At 42.8% G+C, this 21,938-nt stretch overlaps 1 protein-coding gene across 1 annotated transcript in view; it reads left to right on the top strand.

Moving 5' to 3' along the window:
- The window catches only part of FNDC1 (fibronectin type III domain containing 1), a 75,063-nt gene extending 53,494 nt beyond the window's left edge, over positions 1 to 21,569 (top strand). The window contains 7 exon segments of the mRNA XM_050789213.1: positions 489 to 719; positions 5,697 to 5,805; positions 10,393 to 10,472; positions 14,171 to 14,200; positions 15,266 to 15,427; positions 16,966 to 17,088; positions 20,794 to 21,569. Coding sequence (XP_050645170.1) covers positions 489 to 719; positions 5,697 to 5,805; positions 10,393 to 10,472; positions 14,171 to 14,200; positions 15,266 to 15,427; positions 16,966 to 17,088; positions 20,794 to 20,909 — 851 coding nt within the window. The 3' untranslated portion in view covers positions 20,910 to 21,569.
- Positions 21,570 to 21,938: the final 369 nt, after the last annotated feature.

A 21,938-nucleotide genomic window follows, 5' to 3' on the forward strand; every position in this document is an offset into this window, starting at 1 on the left:
TTTATGAAGCTCTAGGGAAGGCCACCCAGGGCTGAGGCTAAAGTCTGCATATCTTGATCAGTATACATTTTTTTCCTGGTCCCAATATAGTCAAGGAAATGAACTGTGTTGAGAGAATGCTAGTAAAGTGTTGGGTGGGCCTGACTCATCCTTTTCCAAATGTTGGGGCACAGGAATGACAGAGAGCTGCAGGCTTACATTACATTGAATGATAGTTTCATGATCTCTCAAAACCACTTTGAAGGCATAGTCATTGATGTCGATGGGGCAATAGGATCTTTTGGAATTACCAGATTGAAAGACATAAACACATGGGTCCATTAAGGAGAGCTGGGGGTGTGTTTCTGAGCTTGGCATCAAGGCTGATGGGGCCTCTGTCCAGCAGGGAGAGACTGAATGGTGGGTCTGATTCTGTGGAGCAGATGCTGTATTTCTGCCTCCAGAAAAAGCCTCCAGCAATCCAATTGGATATCTCTGTTCTTTTCCAGCTCCTTACGTGACATACCTAAATAAAGACCCATCAGCCCCATGCTCTCTGACTGATGCACTGGATCACTTCCAAGTGGACAGCCTGGATGAAATCATCCCCAATGACCTGAGGAGGAGTGACCTGCCTCCCCAGCATTCTCCCCGCAACATCACCGTGGTGGCCGTGGAAGGCTGCCACTCATTTGTCATTGTGGATTGGGACAAAGCCACCCCAGGAGATGTGGTCACAGGTGTGTCCTAGGCAGATATCAGAGTTCCCATGATCTGTAGGTGGGAAATGTGGACAATAAAGAATGATGGATGAGTGGATGGGTGCATGCATGGATGAGTAGGTTGGATGGATGAATGGGATGATGGGTAGGTGTCTTCCTTCAGCTGGATGAAATATAAGCAACAATGGAAGCCTCATGGGGTAGGGTAAGGAGTACTGGATGGAAGTCAGAAGTCCTAAATCCTCGTCCCAGATTGATTTGCATGATCTTGAGCTCAGTACTTCATCTTTCTGGGCCTTGGTTTCCCCATATGCAAAACATCGCTACATCTCTAACATCCTGTAATCTTGCAAATGGCCAGGGAGTCCAGCTAGCCCCTTGCCAGATCAGATCCTGCAGTGAGCATGACCATGAGCTCCCACTGGGCCACACAGCTGTCCCTTGTTGGAGTCAGCCCTGGGCTTGTGCCTCTGCCTCTTTCTCTCCTTTCACATCTGCTGGGTGCTTCCAGACAAATCTGGGTGCTTCTTGGCTCCTTATGTGGGAATTGGAGGTGATGAAAAAATGCCCGAGGATCTTGAGCCTCCTTGGCCTCTGAGATGTTTAAGTTCACTCTGCCAAGGACATATTTGAAGATACATCTTGAAATTTAAGTTCTTACAGAAAGAGAATTGATATTTTCTGTGAATAGTTGCAATTTTTTTTTTCTGGGCCTCTGAGCTGTGCAAGAGGAAGAAGTATGGCTGTGGCTGTGTGTGTCTCTGACTGGGAGGTAGCAGTCGCATTAGAGGTCAGAGTTCAACATTCTCTGCCATTATTGTGCTAGTACAGTTCATATAATTCAAAATTTCTAGTGCTTGTCTTGGTGTTCCCACTATTGTATCTTACAATGAAAAAATGTGTTCAAGAATATCCAAAGAGCATCTTCTCTTGTGGAATTTGTATAGCAGTACAAATGCTAGAATAAGGGACATAGAAAAGAAGGCTTCTGGGTGTTCTGCCAGGTGAGACTGAAAGGCCTGGGGTGCAGGGAGGGTGTGGAATTAAGGAGTTCAAGTCTTTAGCGGAACTAAAAGTACAGTACTGGGTAGGTGCTACATGGACAGCCATGAAGTCCATGGTGTTCCGAATAGAATGCAAATCAATCAATGGAAGGAGGAAAGCTTGTAATCAAACAGCCAGAACATCTTTTTATTAATTGAACACACTTCTGTGAATGGTAATTTTTAAAAGCAAGCAAGAAAGCATGCAGAAAAAATAATTTAAAACCTTACTTTAAGCTGTTTAGCTTTTGACCTCTTGCATAACAGATATTACTTAACATAAATATATCACTGCATCCTGATTCAAAGGGCTTCTAGGAAACATTGGCTGTAGAATGAGAGTGCATTGGCCCCGTTAAACGTGCCTCAAGGGTTCTTGCAGTGAAGAAGCTTTCAGGGAACTCTCAACAAATGTCCCTGAGATTTAATTCAGATGTAATTTCTGTATTGTCCTGTAGAGGTCGGGCTTCTGAAACACCCATACCCTTTAAGGGCGTTCCAAGCCATTCAAAGCTCCCTGAAGCCTTAGTGTCCTCACATGCCCCACCCTGCACCTCATCCGAAACGAAACCTCAGAGCCCTAATCATGAGTACTCACGACACTAGCATAAATAATATGGATGAGGTATTTATAGGGCACTCCCAACACAGAGCTGTGCCAACTCCTGTCAAGCTGATTACTGTAGAACACTGCAGCATATGACGCCCTGTGGCGTGGGGGAAAACACCAGACTCCACAAGGCTCAGAGAGAGAATAGCGGCAGCTTGTCATCCATTAGTGAACCAAACACCGGCTCTTTCATCTGCAGAACAACTAAGCCAAGTGGATACATCCTAGACTTAAACGAAGCATCACATTATCGGGCCCCCTGCAGGGCATCTGAATCCTGCTGGCTACATGGATGTTGTGTGCTCTGCTCGTTTTCACCTGCCATTCTTTCTTTCACAAGCAGTCAAGTCAGTGTGTAATGAGGTGGCGCCCAAACAGTGTGAAACTCCTAGAATTCCTGCCTGCAACCTGTTGCTTTCCCAAATCACTCCTGAAGAATGAAGTTATTACTTTATTAGGAGCGATTCTGTAGGAAATCACCGATGTGATGACCTCTTAGTTTTTCAGGACCAGCTCATCAGTCACTTTCAGGACTGGTTTTGATGAGAACAACAGAGAAATCAGGAGTTATGCTGTGCTCAGCAAGCACCTTATCAAAACCCCAAAGCCCTCAAAACCCAGACACAGGATCAGCCGAGAAACCAGCCCCTTACATGGGAAGCGCGGGGTTCTGATGGAAGCCAGAGGTCCAAGAGTCTGAGCTTTGCCAACTCCATTGGAAGCCGGGTTTCCGTGGCACACATGTGACCTCTGTCCCCTCTGGGTGGGCCATTGTGTGCAGCACCAGCTGAAGCATGCAGGGCTTGACTACACTGTGCCAGAGGGGAAATGCTGTGGGGAGGGCAGCAACTCTTCCCAGGTTCAATGACTCTCCTCCAGGGAACAGTGTGGGGAGGGTTCCAGGGTCCAGTTTACCTGGCTTCCAGGCCCAGCTTGCCCATTTGTTAGTTGTGTGACACTAATCAGTGTCATGTGATGTGACACTAATCAGATCGTAGAGTGCTAAATAAAATCACATGCACCTCTTAGGTACATTTGATGTTATTGATCTTTTCCTTCTTAACTTGTGTGATCTCTCTCAACCTCTTCATCTCCTCCCAGGCTTGTACAACATTCAGTGGTGGAATTTCTCACGGCTTGGTCCTGGGGCCTCTTTTCTTCTTGCTCTGTCTTCTCTCCCCTCAGAGTCTCATCCATGCACACGGTTTTAATTCATCTCAGAAATGAGTCATTGATTTATATCTCAAGGCCAGGCCATCATCCTCTCCTCTGAGCCCCAGATAGTAAAATCAGATGCAAATGGTAAAATCACTTGATGTCATCACTGGGATGTCTCCAGAGCATCTCAGACTTGGTGTATAAAAAAATCAGACTCATCCTGGCTAACATGGTGAAACCCCATCTGTACTAAAAATACAATAAAATTAGCCAGGCGCGGTGGCGGGCGCCTGTAGTCCTAGCTACTCGGGAGGCTGAGGCAGGAGAATGGCATGAACCCGGGAGGCGGAGCTTGCAGTGAGCCGAGATCGCGCCACTGCACTCCAGCCTGGGCGACAGAGTGAGACTCCATCTCAAAAAAGAAAAAAAAAAAAAAGTCAGACTCACGATCCTTCCCATTCCCAAATCTGGCCCTCATCTGTGTTTCCCATCTCGGAGAACTGTCCCACTTTCCACATATTTGCTCAAGCCTGAAGCATCTTCAAGTCTCCTTCTATCTCACTTCTATAGTCAACTCATCATTAAATCTGGTCAGTGTTGCCTTCTGGATTCCTCTTGAACCCATCTATTTCTCTCCATTAGGCGGTGTGCTCATCTAAGCTATTGCCACCTCTCACCTGGCTACTGTAAGAGCTGTCTAACTAGACTGTCCCATCCACATCTGCACTCCCACACCCAATGCATTCTGCATTCTGCACAGGAGAGATTTGTTGAATATGCAAACCTAATTGTATAGGTTTAATGTCTTAACTGTCTTTCCCTTTCTTTTGGAATGAAAAGCAAAAGCCTAGCTTGGTCCAAGGGTGCTGCCTAGTTTTCCCACCTGTGCTGCTTCAGCCCCAGCTCATGCCCCCGCTTCCCGCCACTTACGGTTTCCAGTCACACTGCCTTCTCCTGGGTCCTCCCTCTTCAGTGTCTTGCTCAGGGTTCCCACTACCTGGAATCCATCCCACCTCCTACCACACAGCTTATCTGCTTCTTATCCTTTAGATGCCAGCTCCTTTACTGTGACCCCAGGGAAGCTCCATGGTGGGCCAGCTCCCGCTACACACCTTCTCACAGCACTGTGGACTGGTCCTGCAGAGTGCTCAACCTGGCTGTATAATTCTGTTTCCCAGTGCACCCCGCTGCTTCATGAGCTCTTGGTCACCACTTTATCTCCAGTACTTAGTATAATGTCTGGCAACTAGTAGTTGCACAATAAATATTTGTTGAATGAATCAATACATGTGACCTTAGACAAGATATTTAACCTATTGCTAAGACTCAGTTTCCTCATGTGGCAAAATGAGGAAGGCAATACCTGCATACTAGGATCATGAGGATTAATCAAATCAAATTCAATCGAGAGTACCTTGTTAGCATAATGTGTGGCACAAAGAAAGTGCTTGACAAATGTTTTCTCCTTCTGTGTACACATAAGAGACCTAGGATATGGGATGCGCTGAGCTGTGGGAAGCACTTCACTTTGCCTCCTGGGAGAGCTGTAAAGGCTGGGCAGGTGTCAGGGTCAAGGGCACACCGGCTGAGATCTGTTATTAGCAAGTAAGACAGAGCAGGTTGGACAATAGAAAGAAGAGCTGCCTCACTGCTGTGATTAGACTGTGAGGGCAAGGGCAGCACAGATACTCAGCAATGAGAAATAGCAGGACAGCCTTCACCAAATGGGCATGGGACCCCTGGGCATCTGGGATCTCTCAGCCCCACACACATGCACAGCATCCACCAGCAACTTTCTTTGTTTCCTGTGCAGGGCAATAGGAAGCTCTTAAATACATGTGTAGAGGGTACTTGTTTTTTCTTCTGCTTCTTTTTTCTCTGTGTGGTCAAGATGAGACGTGATTAGTTCTGAGACGATGGGGAAAGCTGGGGAATGAGCAAGAGAAGTAGGGGGCCAGCAGGTCATCAGGAAGTGTCTTAGTTTTGTCATCCCCATCTGGATTCAGCAGAAGGTACCAGCGTTACATCCCATCCTGTCCTACGGTGCTGCGTGCCCTCCTTCCTGCAGTTCCCACATGGAGCTGCATCTGCAGCTTTGCCTCACTCCTGTCCTCAGTGGGTTACATCTTGTGTGTGACTTGGTTCCTTGGTGCCCATTAGGTTCTTTCCTGTTTCCATTTTCAGGTTACTTGGTTTACAGTGCATCCTATGAAGACTTCATCAGGAACAAGTGGTCCACTCAAGCTTCATCAGTAACTCACTTGCCCATTGAAAACCTAAAGCCCAACACGAGGTATGATGTGTCGGTCATTTAGAAACAAAAGATTAGAGCTGTGTGCATAGTTGCTGATATGCTTTGGTTGGAAATGAAGGGAGGAATCTAAATGTTTTTGTGATTTCTTTGAATACTCTGTTTAGTTCTAGTAGAATGTTAATGCATGCTTACCATATGCATATAAGTTTCTTAGAAGAAATGACTGTATGTATTGTCATTGTTAGGCTATTGTGCTTATATTTTCCTCTCTGTTTACTTAAACACTACCTGCCATTAGGGAAAGAAAAGTTGTTCTCTGTGTTGAAAGAATTGGTCCATTTTTCATCCCCAACATTGTGGCACTAGGCATTGTAACCTTCATATGTGAAAATGGAGCCGCAATCACAGAACACTTTAATGAACTGGTTCCCAAACTCTATGATGTAGAAGTTCACATCATTCAAGAAAGATGCATTTTACACATTGGTAGAGGTTATAAGCATGCCTTCATAAACTAGGCATGGCTGGCCAGGGAATCATTTTGGAAGCCAGAGTTTATGGCCCTTGGCATGAAATAGGCAAAACTAGTTCCCAGGGGCACAAAGAGAGTGACTCTTCATTCCCCTTTTATGCCTTCTGGTTTTGGTGGTAATAACCTTCAGAAAGCTCCCGGGCGGGTGAGCATGGGAAAGCACCAAGCACTTGATGGTCAAGAGTGGTGTGCTGGTAAACTGGCTCTCTGGAAAAAGAGTTCCCTGGTTGATACCATTAGCCAACTTCTGTGGTGTAAATACTCCCACCTGTGGCCAATTTTAAGCCACCGTGGGCTTGCGGAGTTCCTGAATACTTAATGACTGGCTCTCACAAGCTGGTACAAATGGGTCCAGCAGACCTCTGTTGTGGGGAGCCACCATATTTGCTTAGCAAAGAGCTCGAAGTGAGGTGATGGCGCACCCGAGGCCTCTCATTTTCTACACAGGCTGAGGAACATGGAGGAGGCTGGAACAAAATGGCCCTCATTAGACAGGCATGTGGTAAAGGGGGTAGAATCTGGGCACCAGCCGTGGGCACCGAAAGGCTACTGAACGAGCTGTGAATTTTCCTCAAGACATTTTAACGTGCCATTTGGGCCCACTTGAGCTGAGCTTTCATAAATTATTATGAATTTTGGGATTTGGCAAATAAAAAGCAAGTAGTAAACCAGGAAGCTGAGAAAGCAGTGTTTTCTCTTTTTTTTTTTGCTTTTCCCTAGTAGTAATGGCAAATTAATTTTTTAATCAATTAGATAAAACAAAACCAAGAAAATTAGAGAAAATGGAGTCACTGTCCTTTTTTTTTTTTTTTTTTTTTTTTTGCGTGTGCAGAGTGACAATGCTTTTGCAGCACAGCCTCAGTATCAAAAAGCAGAAAGAGGCCTTCCAGAGGCCTTGCCACAGAGCTAATTACAATAGGATCTGAATCACAGCCTCCTGACTCACCGAGTCTAGCGTTCTTTCCACAACTTCTGCTGCCAGACTGATGTTGAGCTTTGAGTCATGTCAGGAGGGTTATGTAGGGCGATGGTTTACTCATTCTTTCAACAGGTATTAGAGAGTGTACACGGCTCATTCAGTCAGTCCTTACTACACACTTCTTGAGTGCGAGGTGGAACATCTGGGCTGGGCTGGGGAAAATACACATGGCCCTGCCCTCAAGGAGCTTACAGTCTGGTGGAAGAGGCAGATTTTTAAAAAAACCAACATAAATATAAACCTCCCTGAGTGGGTGTTGTGAGGGAGAAGTACACCATGCTTTGAGAGTATATAATGGGGGGATTTTTTTTCTTTGTGAGCTTAGGGATAGAGAGTGGAGTCAGACAAGGTTCTCTGGGAAAGTAAATCTGAATCATAAGAATCAGTCATCCTGCAGAGTAGGCTGTGCTCCCAGCAGAGAGGATGCCTTAAAGAAGGGTGTGCCCTAGGAAACAAAGGAGGCCAATTTGGAGGAAGGTTGAGGAGAGGCAGGACAGACAGTGCCAGGGGCCCTTGGGTTGGCCCCACACACACTCAGCACCTTGAGGCAAAGGAGGAGCTGTAGCTGCTAATCTCCCTCTCCTGAGGTGCCCACCTGCTTATGTGCTCTTCTGGTAGAGACACTCACAGCTCCTCCTGCATTTCCTCAAAACCCTTCTGAGCAGCTGCTAAATTTTAGAGCTAGGAAAGTGCAAGTGTGATGTAAGGACACTCATTTGCCCCTGTGTCACCGGAATGCAGATCATTTCCAGGGAACTCACTTTGGTCGTCTCAGTCCTCTTGGGGGCTCGCTTGAGAAACCAGCTTCTGAGTCAATCCAGGGGAGACCAGAAGTCAGTCTACCCCAAAGAGGGGCCAGGGCATAAAGGTGAGCTTTGGTTATTTACAATTAGACCTTGCTTTTGACTTTAAGTGAGCATTGTCTACCTTAGACACCAGACAGACTCCCAAAGAACTCTTTGGAGTCTGCGTATTTTAAATCCATACTTAAAACACACAGACTTGTCACAGTTGAGGCTGTTCGAAAGAAGGTGCCAGAAGCTTAAGAGGGTGAGGCATGGATTGCTTTTGTTACTTGGCTGAGGCAGAGACTATTCAGAGTATGAAATGTATACTTTTGCCCATCGACAAAGTTTCATGTGAGTTTTAAAAATGGAATGTTAACTTTTTGCATAATTTCATGTTGTTTTCCAGCTCAGCATATTTAAATTTACTTTGACACCTTAGGTGAGGTTCTAATGGGAATATGTCTTTGGAATGGTCACTTGTGAGTTTCTGGAGGCCTAGAATCATTGTGTCAACAGGGAAGGTGGATTTGGAGAATATTTAGGTTTCAGGGTCAAAACAAAATTGATACAAACAGATCCATCTGAATAGTGCTTCTCAGCCCGTCAGTCACCCTTCTGCCACCTCCTTGATGGCATAGAGGCACTTCCCTCCATAAAGTTGACTACTCAGCAGAAGTGTCCCATGGAGCCCCTGAGTATGCATCCTTCCTTATGTTTTAATTTCCTTTTTTAAGCGAAAAAAGTATCTGTAAAGTTTGCCCAGGACCACAAATGTATGCCAAACCCACTGCTCAAACTGCCTGCAGAGTTTTGCCTTAAATAACTCCACAACCACTGCATAAAAGTATGCGTCACTGGGAAAACACGAGCTGCGGAGTGAATTGAGATTTGGAAACTCATATGTTCTTAATTGTGCATATCTTTTTATTTAAATTGCAATAAAAAAGAATACTCCTAAATAAGATGCAAATGGCTTAGGAAGACTAATTTTACCCAATGGCTTTTCTTTGCTTTCTGTTTAATCAAACCCAAAGTAAAATATCTCTTTTCTGAGGCCAGAGACGGCCTTGGTGATCCAGCAGCTCGGAAGGCTTGAGGCCGGGGCTGTTGGTACAATAGGCCTAATAACCCTTTGCTCTCTGAATATGAATAGTTCACTTTTTAAAAATGTAGTGCATTTTAATTAGTACATAGAATCTGTGTGCCTGACTTCATCAAATAAATCATTTTATAACATTTAAGTGTGACATTCTTACTGGCCAAAAGCCAGAGAAGAGGTCCCTTATGAGCTCTCTAAAATGACAGAGCCACCAGGGACTCTTTACCTCTCTTTTCATCTGTAAGTAGCTGAGCACTAAAAGAGCATGTAAAATATCTAGAATCAAGAGGTGAGGAAAGCACAAAGATTAAGATATAGTGGGACACAAATGTGGTGTTGGTCTTTATTACTTCTCTAAACACCATTCTTTTTCTTTTGCTTGCAAGAATGCCAATAAGATGCTTCGAGACTCAGTCTCCCTCCAGATGAGCTAGTTGACTCAGGCGGCGTGCTTTCCAGCACATTCGCTCTTCCAAGACAAAGTTTAGTCCTACAGAAAAGCCTCTCTCTCTGGATCTTTCCCCCTTTCCCTTCTTGGACTTGTTTCTCTTTCCTTGAGACGCAGAAGCTCATAACTCAGTGACTTTTAAGGTGGTCCCTTCCCAGCTCCAGAGCCAACCACAGCATTTCTCAGTGCACCCAAGATACCATTGCCGTATTAGCTTCACTGAAGAGGCAGCCTCCAGCCCGGTTCATCCTCTCGCTGTCAACCTTAAGTTGTGTGGTTGCTGGAGCAAACATCCTGCTCTTCTACATGGCCTCCAGGGATATAATTAGGTTATAATTTGAATTCTGCTTTGTAGTGTTATGCTCCACCACCCTCTCTCTACCGGGCTGTGGAACTGAAGCGGAGACCAGAGTCTTAAACCTGAGCGAGAGCAGGGCTAGAGGAGCATCTCACCAGGGATGAGCTCAGGAGAGCCTGCGCAGAGCAGGGACAGTCCTGATGCGAAGGAACGCGTGGTCACCAAGCAAACTGTGTTCTAATATGTCCTTTCTATTGCCGTTAGCCATGTGTCCCTGCTATGTTAATTGTATTATTTAGAGAATTTATTCAAAACTGAGAAAGTTCAGGAAAAACATGAAGAATCACTAGTGCTATGTGCATTTGTGAAAATTAGAACTCAAAGCCTGTCACAGTTTAGGTGTTCAGCAGTTCGGGAGTCTGTTTCATTACACAGAAGTCAAATACACGTTTCTTTCAAAATATATTTTCTTCCAACTTCAGGTATTATTTTAAAGTGCAAGCACAAAATCCTCACGGCTACGGACCTATCAGCCCTTCGGTCTCATTTGTCACCGAATCAGGTATGAGTGACTTCACATTCTGATTTGTTTTACTTTTCTAAAAAATGAAATAAATAATCTAGAATGATGGCTACAATAGAATAAATACTTACTTTTCTATTTAATGAGCTCATGTTGGATATCTGTTTCTAAAGTAAACATTATTTGCTTTGTGCTAGGTTAAAACTTGGATAATAAAATTAAAAGTAGTTTTCATGGGCTCTGTGAGGAACAGAAAGGTCAAATTCCAATGAAAGGAAAAAAATCTAGATTTCAACAACATGGGAAAGATAAAGTTGACTCTATCTGTACAAAATTTAGTTGCAGAGTTTAAAAAAAATTATTGCAGGCACCTGAAGAACACGCATGTCATGTGGCTGACAGGCAGTTGCCTCTCCAATGAGCCAAGACTTTGGATGCCCCCTTTAGTAGCAGGCAGATATATCTTCAATTAATATTGAGAGGTTAATTACAATATCATTCAGTCTTACAAGCAGTGTCATTCAGAGCATGCCCTTGCATTTTTGGGGTGCTGGTGGGCAAAGCTCTCAGTCCCTGCAAGAAAATGTTCCTGGTCAGGGGTGGTGGCTCATGCCTGTGATCCCAACACTTTGGAAAGCCAGGGTGGGAGGATCTCTTGAGACCAGGAGTTCAAGACCAGCTTGAGCAACACAGGGAGGTCCTGTCTCTACAAAAAAAGTTTAAAATTAGCCAGGCATGGTGATGCATGCCTGTAGTCCCAGCTACTCAGGAGGCTGCAGAGGGAGGATGGTTTGAGCCCAGGAGGTTGAGCTGTAGTGAGCCATGATCACGCCACTGCCCTCCAGCCTGGGTGACAGAGTGAGAGCTTGCCTCTGAAAACACAGTTCCTATGGCCTGTGGTCTAAGGTAGCACATGCAGAGCCAGCTACTGTGATAGTTCTTGGCCTAGAGACTTTTCCAAGCAGGAAGCCAGGCTGAGTTCAGAGCAACCCAGCTGAGCCAGCCCTACACCCAGCTTCCATTTGGCTAGATGACCTTCTACGTGCAGCCTGATCCCAGAAAATGGGTCATTGGAAGATATTTTTAAGTGTCATGATTTAAAAATCTACTGAGTCAAAATAAATGAAAACATAAAATCTTTTGTAAGAATATGCTTTATACCAGAAATGTAGGCAAAGGACCTCAAACTTGTCTTCATCTCTTTATTTAAGAAATATGTGTCTGTTAGTAATTAGGAAAGAGCAAGAGAAAACCATTATCTGTGGTTAATTTGCTAAAGTAAGGGATGTGTCTGTGATTATGACTGCATTTTCTAAAAACAAGGTGGACCTTGGCAACTATCAGAATCAACATGAAAAAAATGTTTAAAAAATTTCAAATCCAAAAAGCTGTCAAGAAACTCCGACCTGAAATCTTTCTGAGAGTAAAAGTGATACACACGTAACTTCTGGAGCTGCAATCTAAAGTTTTGATGAAACAGCTGTCTTCTACCTTCTCCTCCAAGAAAAACTCCTCATTCATTCTTTATGGCCTCCAAGGGGTGGGTGAGGAAAATTCAAGGCCCCACCCTACCATCTGAATAAGAATCTCTCTAGGAAACGCTTTCAATGAGCTCCCAGAGGAGCCGCACACACATGAAAATTGGACAGTTACTTGCTCTGGTCATCTTCCTTTATTCCATCAGTTTATTCAAGTTTCTCCTTCATTTTGTGCTACTCTGCTGAAAATGGTTAGGCAAGCAACAGGAACAGCAGGAAAACGATAAAGTCAGTGAATTATGGCGTTTGCCAAACATAACAATCTGAAAATTAATACAGAAAGTAAACGTAGTGTGTGACACAGGCTGTGCCATGAGGTCAGGTCTTGTTTTCTGTGCTGGTGTCATTTTGTTTGTTTCCCTCCACCTGCCCTGGGGTATTTGGGATGTTTTTTTGGCAGACTGTTGAACTTCATTTCAGAGCAGGGGAGCAAAGCAAGCATTGGACACTTATGGCTATGGTGTGTCCCTCTATTTTGTGGCTAGCAGAGGGCATCAGAACAAATGGTCTGTACAAAGTGCAGGCTAGGGAGATTTGGGGGTGATGTAAATCTTTTGCATGCCGATTTTGGTAGGATTCCATGAACCTATGCAGGTGTGAACATTCATAGGAGATATACTGTAAAAGAGCAATTTACTGTATGATAATTTTTCAAAAATAAAAAAAAAAAAGAATCGTCCAGATTTACCTAGTTCATGACATTTTATAAAAATAAACTTTTTTGGCCAGGCACGGTGACTCACGCCTGTAATCCCAAAACTTTGGGAGATCGAGGCGGGCGGATCACGAGGTCAGGAGATCGAGATCATCCTGGTTAACACAGTGAAACTAAAATACTAAAATACAAAAAATTAGCCAGGCATAGTGGCGGGTGCCTGTAGTCCCAGCTACTCGGGAAGCTGAGGCAGGAGAATGGCGTGAAGCCGGGAGACGGAGCTTACAGTGAGCCAAGATTGCGCCACTGCACTCCAGCCTGGGCGACAGAGTGAGACTCCATCTAAAAAAAAAAAAAAAAAAAAAAAAAAAAAAATTAGCCAGTAGTGATGGCGCATGCCTGTAATCCCAGCTACTCATGAGGCTGAGGCAGGAGAGTCGCTTGAACTCAGGAGGTGGAGGTTGTGGTAAGCTGAGATCATGCCATTGCACTCTACCCTGGGCAACAAGAGCGAAACTCCATCTCAAAAAACAAAAACAAAAACAAAAAAACCCAACTTTTTCTGAAGCAGAATTCCTTAAAAAGCTAGGGTCATATTTTCTTAAATGGTGTTACTTGGGCTAAGGTAGAGACAGGTTTTACATTTGTTGAGGTATAAATGCCATACAGTAACCTGAACATACTTGAAGTGTACATCTTAGTATATTTTGAGTTGTGCTTATATACCCATGAAGCAATTGTCACTGTCAAGATACCATATCCATCTCCTGACAGTTTCCTCCTGCTACTGTGCAATGCAGCTTTCCCAGGCCCCTTCTCTCTCCAGTTTATAGGCAACCATTCATCTGCTTCTTGTCGCTATAGATTAGTTTGCACTTTCTAGATTTGGGTATCAGTAGACTCATACAGTATGAACTCCTTTGACTGGCTTCTTTCACCTAGCATCATCGTTTTGAGATTCATCCAAACCATTGTGTGTATCAGTAGTTCACTCTCTTTTACTAGTGAGCAGTATTTCCTTGTATGGCTGTGCTACAGTTTGTTTACCTAGTCAGATCACCTGTTGATAAACACTTGTGTTGTTTCTACTTTTTGACGATTACAAACAAAGTTACTATAAACATTTATGTGGAAGTGTTTGGATGCACATGTTTCCATTTCTCTTAGATAAATGACTGAGTGGAATGGATGGATTGTATAGTAGGTGTATGCTCACCTTTTTAAGAAACCACCACACTATTTTCTAAAGGTAGACAATTTTTTAAAATAAGTACTGAATTATTTTGTAATACATAATATCAAAACCTTATTATTTTCAGGGATCCACAGCTTCTAGGTAAATAGCAACATGCTCTAACTAGAAAACAGTATTTCTCCAAAGGAAATGTTTAGAAAATAAAACCAAGGGAAATGTTGGCATCTATCAAATCTTATCTTTTTCTTTATTCTAATTTGGTTAGCTCTTTCAGTTACACTAACCATTTAAAAAACTACATGATTGCGAGATATGGCACCAAGTCCATTATTTTTTTTTCGTTCTACAGATAATCCTCTGCTTGTTGTGAGGCCCCCAGGTAAGTCTGTCTTCTTGATAATCTGGACATTCTGGTAATCAAGTTGAATATTGAATATGAGATTGTTGTGGTTAGGCACAATTAGAAAGTCTGGACCATTTTCACAATTTTCTGTTAACTTCTATGCTTTCCTTTCACTCTTCATCCTGATCTTCTTTACTCTATGGGAAAGAATGACCTGGGAATTTTAAAATAGAGCCATAGCAATCAACACGTATGAAAAAACATCATGGAGTAGCCAGTCCTATGAAACAGATGCTTTATTTTCATGACTCATTTGAATATTTTAAATCACTGAAAAGGTAGCAAAGTGCAACAAGTCAAACAACAAGTTTTACTTTGTTTTTCAAGGAAATTGAGAAAGCTTTGTTGCTTAAGTGCAAAACAGGTCTTCTGAGTGGCAAGAAGTGGAGTCCATGCAGAGGGACCTGGGGACAGGACGGCATGCCCCTAAAGACCAAATCTGCCATTACAGTTTATTTTCCTTGCCGTTTAAAGACTTCTTAACTCTGAGAATCCCTTATTGAAATGTGAATACTTTAAATACGTTCAGGTGAAAATAATGCCCCAAATGTACTTTAGTACTGAAAAAGACAGAGAAAGAGAAGGAGGGTGGGAAAATTTTGCTCAAAAAAGCCCTGCAAGGCCGGGTGTGGTGGTTCACACCTGTAATCCCAGCACTTTGGGAGGCCAAGGTGGGCGGATCACGAGGTCAGGAGTTCAAGACCAGCTTGACCAATATGATGAAACTAAAAATACAAAAATTAGCAGGGCGTGCTGGCATGTACCTGTAATCCCAGCTACTCAGGAGGCTGAGGCAGGATAATCCCTTGAACCCAGGAGGCGGAGGTTGCAGTGAGCCGAGATCGTGCCACTGCACTCCAATGTGAGTGACAGAGTGAGACTCCATCAAAAACAAACAACAAAAACAACAACAAACAAACAAAAAACAAAGCCCTGCAAGGAACGGAAGGCCCAGGAAGGAAGTCCAGTTTCCTGGCACTTTGTGAGAGCAGACACACCGTGGAGTGCTTACGCTTAGCAGGTGTGTTTTGTGTTGTCAAGGCGGTGAGCCTATCTGGATCCCATTCGCTTTCAAACATGATCCCGGCTACACGGACTGCCATGGACGGCAATATGTGAAGCGGACGTGGTATCGAAAGTTCGTGGGAGTTGTTCTTTGTAATTCACTGAGGTATAAAATCTTCCTCAGTGACAACCTGAAAGGTAAGTCTTTGTGCATGGTTGGCTATGAAAGGTATGTAACATTTTGATTTTATCAAGTACTAACTTGGCATCACAGGTGCATCGGAATGTTTATGAGGGCTGGAACTACGATTATGGCTCACTCTGCCTCTAATGCAAACCAATTTTACAGATTCTACTTTGAGGATACTAGTTTTTACACTGGCAACCCCAAAATATTTTAAAAGATTTAACATGTTGGCTGGGCTCAGTGGCTCACACCTGTAATCCCAGCACTTTGGGAGGCTAAGGTGGGTGGATTACTTGAGATCAGGAATTCAAGACCAGCCTGGCCAACATGGTGAAACCCCTCTCTACTAAAAAGAAATAAAAAATGAACAAATGAAAAATTCACTATGTCTTAGGAATGACTGGCTATGAGATTCCAAAATTCTGTTAGAAATCTAGGTTGTTCTTGGTTTTTTTTTTTTTTTGTTTTTTTTTTTTTGCCACTAATAGAATAATAATGAGTACGAGCCCGAGCTGGAGTAATTGAGGCAAAGTTTCCTCTCCAGCCCCTGCCACAGCCACAATTTTACAGAGAAAAAATGTAAATGGTGGAACATATATTGGCAGTAATATCTGTTCTGTGTCCTAATAAAAATCACATTGTTTTTATCATGGTAGGAGATTAAAACAAAGAATAACCTGAGTGCCTTGAGCTACTAATACTTCCAAATGCGATTTCTATTCAGCTGGCTTTTCACTCACCCACCTACACAGCAAACTTGTTTTTTATTTTAAAACTTGCACAACTTAAAATTTTTCAGTGTATACATTGTTAAAACTTTACCTCAGCTGGTCTACATTTTGTCATTGGTCAAAAATATATTTTGAGTGTTTTTTTTCTTGTCAGCAGTTATCATTTAAAAACTGTCAAAACAAAGTCCCCCCCTTCGACCCCAACCCTAGCAATTTCTGTGTATATGCTTCTCCCAACAAGCACAGTCTGTCTCTCTCTCTCTGCTCTTTTCTTTCTCTTCCATCACTGTCCTTTTCCTCCCCTGCTTCAGAATTCCTGGGAGAGGCTGCATAACCATGTGTCATATCCCAGGATTGGGAGAAGCAAGTTTGTCCTACTGTGCAGCCAAGACTCAGAACCATGGACAGCGTCTCATTCTACAGGCCCGCCCCCTCCTAGATAAATAGATTCTTCTGTTTGTATAGACCTTCCCGCCTTTCATAATTTCATGATGTATTCTCCAACTACCATAGTTTTCATCATTCCTTGCTTTTAGTACTAAGGAATAGAAAGGTCTACTCGAAACTGCCTATAGTTTTAATGCTGTAGTTCCCACTTACTGGACATTCATTAAGGATTTCGCATATTTTGATCTTGCTGAATTCTTACAACCTTTATGAGATTGGTGCCGTTATCACCATTTACAGACATGAAAAGTATAGCACACACAGTTTAAGTAATATGCTCAATTCAAAAGTTCTCCAAAGCTTGTGAAAACTCTTAAACCAGTTGTGACATTCTGTATCTAGTCATTGACTCAATCAATTCCTTCATGCAGATACATTCTACAGCATTGGAGACAGCTGGGGAAGAGGTGAAGACCATTGCCAATTTGTGGATTCACACCTTGATGGAAGAACAGGGCCTCAGTCCTATGTAGAAGCCCTCCCTACCATTCAAGGTAATACAAACAAATGCCTGATATATTACCCTGGGAGGTGGGAGAGAAGGATTAATAGAGAGGGAAAATCCACAGTAGGTCTGCCTTTGCCTTGTCATTTGAAGATGGATGTTGGGAGCACTTAAGGTCATAAAAATAAAAATAAAGAATCAACAAAATAACTTCCATTATGTATGGGTGAGGGGGTGAGCCTCAAGGAGGGGGGGAATGGCGTAAACAAAGGTACAGAGAAGGCAAAGATAAACACACATGCAGACCCCCCGTGATATGTTTCAGGAGGTAACGTATAAGCTATTTGATTGTGGCATTATAAGGTGAAGACAAATACACTAATCTCAAAAGTTAACAATTTAATGTTATTAACTCTCTTGGCCTCCAAATGAATAAACAGAACAACTGAATGCAGTCTAGCCTTTTCATTATGCACTCAGCTCTGAGTGATCAGGCATTTTCAAGACATGAGATGTTCTGATTTGCTAAATTTTTAGATTGGAAAAAATACTGTAAGTAGGTACATGAGTTACCCATTTTCAAAAAATTAAAATACAGTAAAATACAGAAAACAGTAAAATAAGCATATTAGTCAAGGTTCTCTCATCCAAAGAAACAATCAATAGGATCTATCTATCTATCTATTTATCTATCTATCCATCTCTCTCTGTATCATCTATCTATATCTATCTATCTATCCATCTACATATGTGTGTATGTATCCATCCATCTCTCTATCCATCTACCCATCTATCCATCCGTCCATCTATCCATCTATGCATCCATCTATTATCTATCTATCATCCATCCATCCATCCATTTATCTATTATTCATCTATCTACCCATCTACTTATGTATATATCTATCCATCCATCTATTCATCTATCTATCCATACTATCTATCCTTATATTTAGAACTGCCTGTCTATCCATCTGTTCATCTGTTTGTCTAGCTCCCTATCCAGCATCTATCTATCCATCTATCTATCCATCTATCCATTTATCTATCCATCCATCCATCTACATCTATCTATCTATCTATCTATCTATCTATCTATCTATCTATCTATCTATCTATCTATCTGTCTGTCCATCCGTCCATCTATCTATCTATCTATCTATCTATCTATCTATCTATCTATCTATCTATCTATTTATTTATCTAGGTATCCACCCATTTGTCTATCCATCCATCTGTCTGTCTATCTATCTATCCATTATCTATCAATTCACATCTATCTATCCATCTATCTATCTATCTATCTATCTATCTATCTATCTATCTATCTCTCTATCTATGTATCCACCCATTTGTCTATCCATCCATCTGTCCATCTGTCTGTCTGTCTATCTATCTATCTATCTATCTATCTATCTATCTATCTATCTATCCATTATCTATCAATTCACATCTATCTATCTATCTATCTATCTATCTATCTATCTATCTATCTATCTATCTATCTATCCATCCATCTATTCTATCTGTCTGTCTATCTATCTATCTATCTATCTATCTATCTATCTATCTAGGTATCCACCTATTTGTCTATCCATCCATCTATCTATCTATCATCTATCTATCTGTCTATCTATCTATCTGTCTGTCTGTCTGTCTATTTATCTAGGTATCCACCCATTTGTCTATCCATCCATCTGTCTGTCTGTCTATCTATCTATCTATCTTTCCATTATCTATCAATTCATATCTATCTATCTATCTATCTATCTATCTATCTATCTAGGTATCCACCCATTTGTCTATCCATCCATCTGTCCATCTGTCCGTCTGTCTGTCTGTCTGTCTATCTATCTATCTATCTATCTATCTATCTATCTATCTATCTATCTATCATCTATCAATTCACATCTATCTATCTATCTATCTATCTATCTATCTATCTATCTATCCATCCATCCATCCATCCATCCATCCATCCATCCATCCATCCGTCTATTCTATCTGTCTGTCTGTCTATCTATCTATCTATCTATCTATCTATCTATCTATCTATCTATCCATCCATCCATCCATCTATCTATCTATAGATTTATTTTAAAGAACCATCTCAAACTGGCAAGTGCAAAATCTGCAGGGTAGGTTGTCAGGTTGGAGATCCAGAGGAGAGCTGATGTTGCAGTTCAAATCCAAAGGCCGCTTGCAGGCAGAATTACCTCTGGTTAGGGGAACCTCAGTCTTTTTCTATTCAGGCCTTTGACTGATTGGACAAAGCCCACCCACATTATGGAGGGTCACCTGCTTTACTCAGTCTGGTGATTTAAATGTTAATCTTGGCCAGGCACTGTGGCTCACAGCTGTAATCCCAGCACCTTGGGAGGCTGAGGTAGGAGGACTGCTTGAGCCCAGGAGTTTGAGACCAGCCTAGGCAACATAGTGAGACCCCATCTCTACAAAAAATAAAAAAATTATCCAGATGTGGTGGTGCATGCCTGTAGTCCCAGCTACCCAGGAGGCTGAGATGGGAGGACTGCTTGAGCTGGAGAGGTCTAGGCTGCAGTGACCTAGAGGTGAACTAGTGATCTAGAGGTCTAGGCTGCCTTTGGGTCAAAGAGTCATTTGGTCTGTCCTACAAGCCTGTCTTGGTTTTGTGACCAGACTGCAAGAGGACAACAGCCTGGGCAACAGAGCAAGACCCTGTCTCCAAAATAAAGAAAAAGAAATGAAATAATAAATGTTAATCTCATCTAAGAAATAGTTTACAAAAACATTTAATGTTGGATCAGATATGTAGCCTAGTCCAGTCGACACATAAAATTAACGATTACAACAAATCTACAGATTATATCACCTTTCTTCATATTTTTCTGAGTCTTACAGTCCCCCAGAGTTACTAGTGCCTGCATTATCCATATTTCATGGTGTCCCTGTGACTGTGGTCATGGGACTGGCCCTGAACAGAGCTGCTGGGTACTCAGCACACTCACTGGTGGAAGGGCAGGCAGTTATTTATTTGGCGAAAGTAAACAGGGCCAAGAGTATGAGAGCAGTTACTGAGTTTCCAAAAACGTTTTGAGAAGGTTGGAGCATCCTCCTACTTCAAGGGAGAAATGGTCAGAAATGCTACAGGATTTCTTTGAGAGATTTCCTTGAAAGGTCTAAAAATCTACCCCAGAGTCTAGGAATTAAGCCTTGGAGGAAAGAGGTAAGTTGGGGACCCTGAGCTCTGTGAGGACGGGGCAGGCATCTGGCTCAATGTTGTCCATCCAGGTCAGGGCCTGCCCAGTAGTGAGTGCTGACTAGCAACTGGCTAAAATTATCCTCTTCTGTGGGGAGATAGAGATCATGCCATCCTAGCTGTGTCACACACGTGTGGAAACAGGACGATCTCTACAGATCTGCTTGGAATAAAGAAATACTTTACACTCAGTCACTGGGCTCCTATGGAGGAGGCCTGAGCTGGTCCCCAGCTCCATCATGGCCTTCGAGTTACAGCTGGGCCTTCCCAAAAGGCATAAGAGACAGGTGGGGAAGACCCCACCCCAGGCTGGGGTTGGGGCTGGGCCTGAGGTCCTGGCCCTTCCCCAGGGCTATGACAACTCCACACAAAAATGGTTCAGTTTATTTGGAAGTAGCATTTTGTCACAAGAACAACTTACCAGAGGCCTTCTGTCTGAAGGAGGCTGTAAAGATGGGTTTTACCTGTTGGTTTAGGGGCCTCTGATTCTTTTCCCCTCTCCTGTTGCCCTTCCAGGCTACTATCGCCAGTATCGTCAGGAGCCCGTCAGCTTTGGGAACATTGGCTTTGGAACCCCCTACTATTACGTGGGCTGGTACGAGTGTGGGGTCTCCATCCCTGGAAAGTGGTAATCACAGGACCATCATGCTGCAAGCTTGCCCTGCCCAGCCTCACCAACTAAGTCGCACTAGGGGCTGTGAGCAGACAGCCAGCGTGCTCAGTCCTGCTGCCCCAGGTGCCAGGAAGGCCACAGATGGACACTGGCCATTCTGGTCATCTCAGTCTGGACCTCAGTCCCACTTCTTGGCCTGGACAATGAACAGGATTCAGTTTTGCTGTTAACTTTGCTTCTCCACTTTTTTTTGTTTGTAATAGCACATCACAGAGACATCAGAAACCAGCAGCTGATTCAGTATGATTTCCAGACTTTTTAGGCATGAAATTGGGATACTTCAGTATTTCCAGGAACAGCATATGCATGCTGTTCTTGCTTCATGGAATGCTACATGCTTTCAGTTTTTCTCATTTTGGATTTCTCCAAAACTAGCTGAATTTAAGCTTCACGTCCCTTTGTATGCAGTAGAACCGAATTACTAAAAACACTGCCAAAGACAATAAATATATCCTACTTGAGATTTACTCTATGGACTCACCCACTGTTAGACTAAATGTATCAAATCTTATTTGTAAATTCTCAATTTTGATATATATATGTATATATGCGTATACATATCCACACTTGTCTGCAAGAATATTGATTAAAATTGCTAAATGTGTACTTGTTCACCAGATAAATGTGTGTGGGACTTTTTGGGCAAAAGTGTTGTATATTAACATCTTTTAGAAGCATCCAGGGATACGTACTATGCATACTCTAGAAACAGTGGAAGGTGTGCATTCTTTTTGTGGGTGCTGCGGGGCTCTGAAACAATGAGGAGAATGAGATACCATCAGTATCAGTACTAGAACTGGCCACACCATTGACCGCTGCACACCAAATGCTTTCCACCTAAAGCGATGATCTTTCCACAGCCACAGGGAAAATATATTTGTTGCCACCATGGAGGCATATCCAATATGTTCCAGATGGGTAAAGATTTTAGGTCCTAAATGGTTTAAAAGTCTTGTTTTTAAGAATTCTCTTTGTCTTTCCTTCTTAG

Source organism: Macaca thibetana, chromosome 4 (assembly GCF_024542745.1).
Source record: "Macaca thibetana thibetana isolate TM-01 chromosome 4, ASM2454274v1, whole genome shotgun sequence".
NCBI lineage: Eukaryota > Metazoa > Chordata > Mammalia > Primates > Cercopithecidae > Macaca > Macaca thibetana.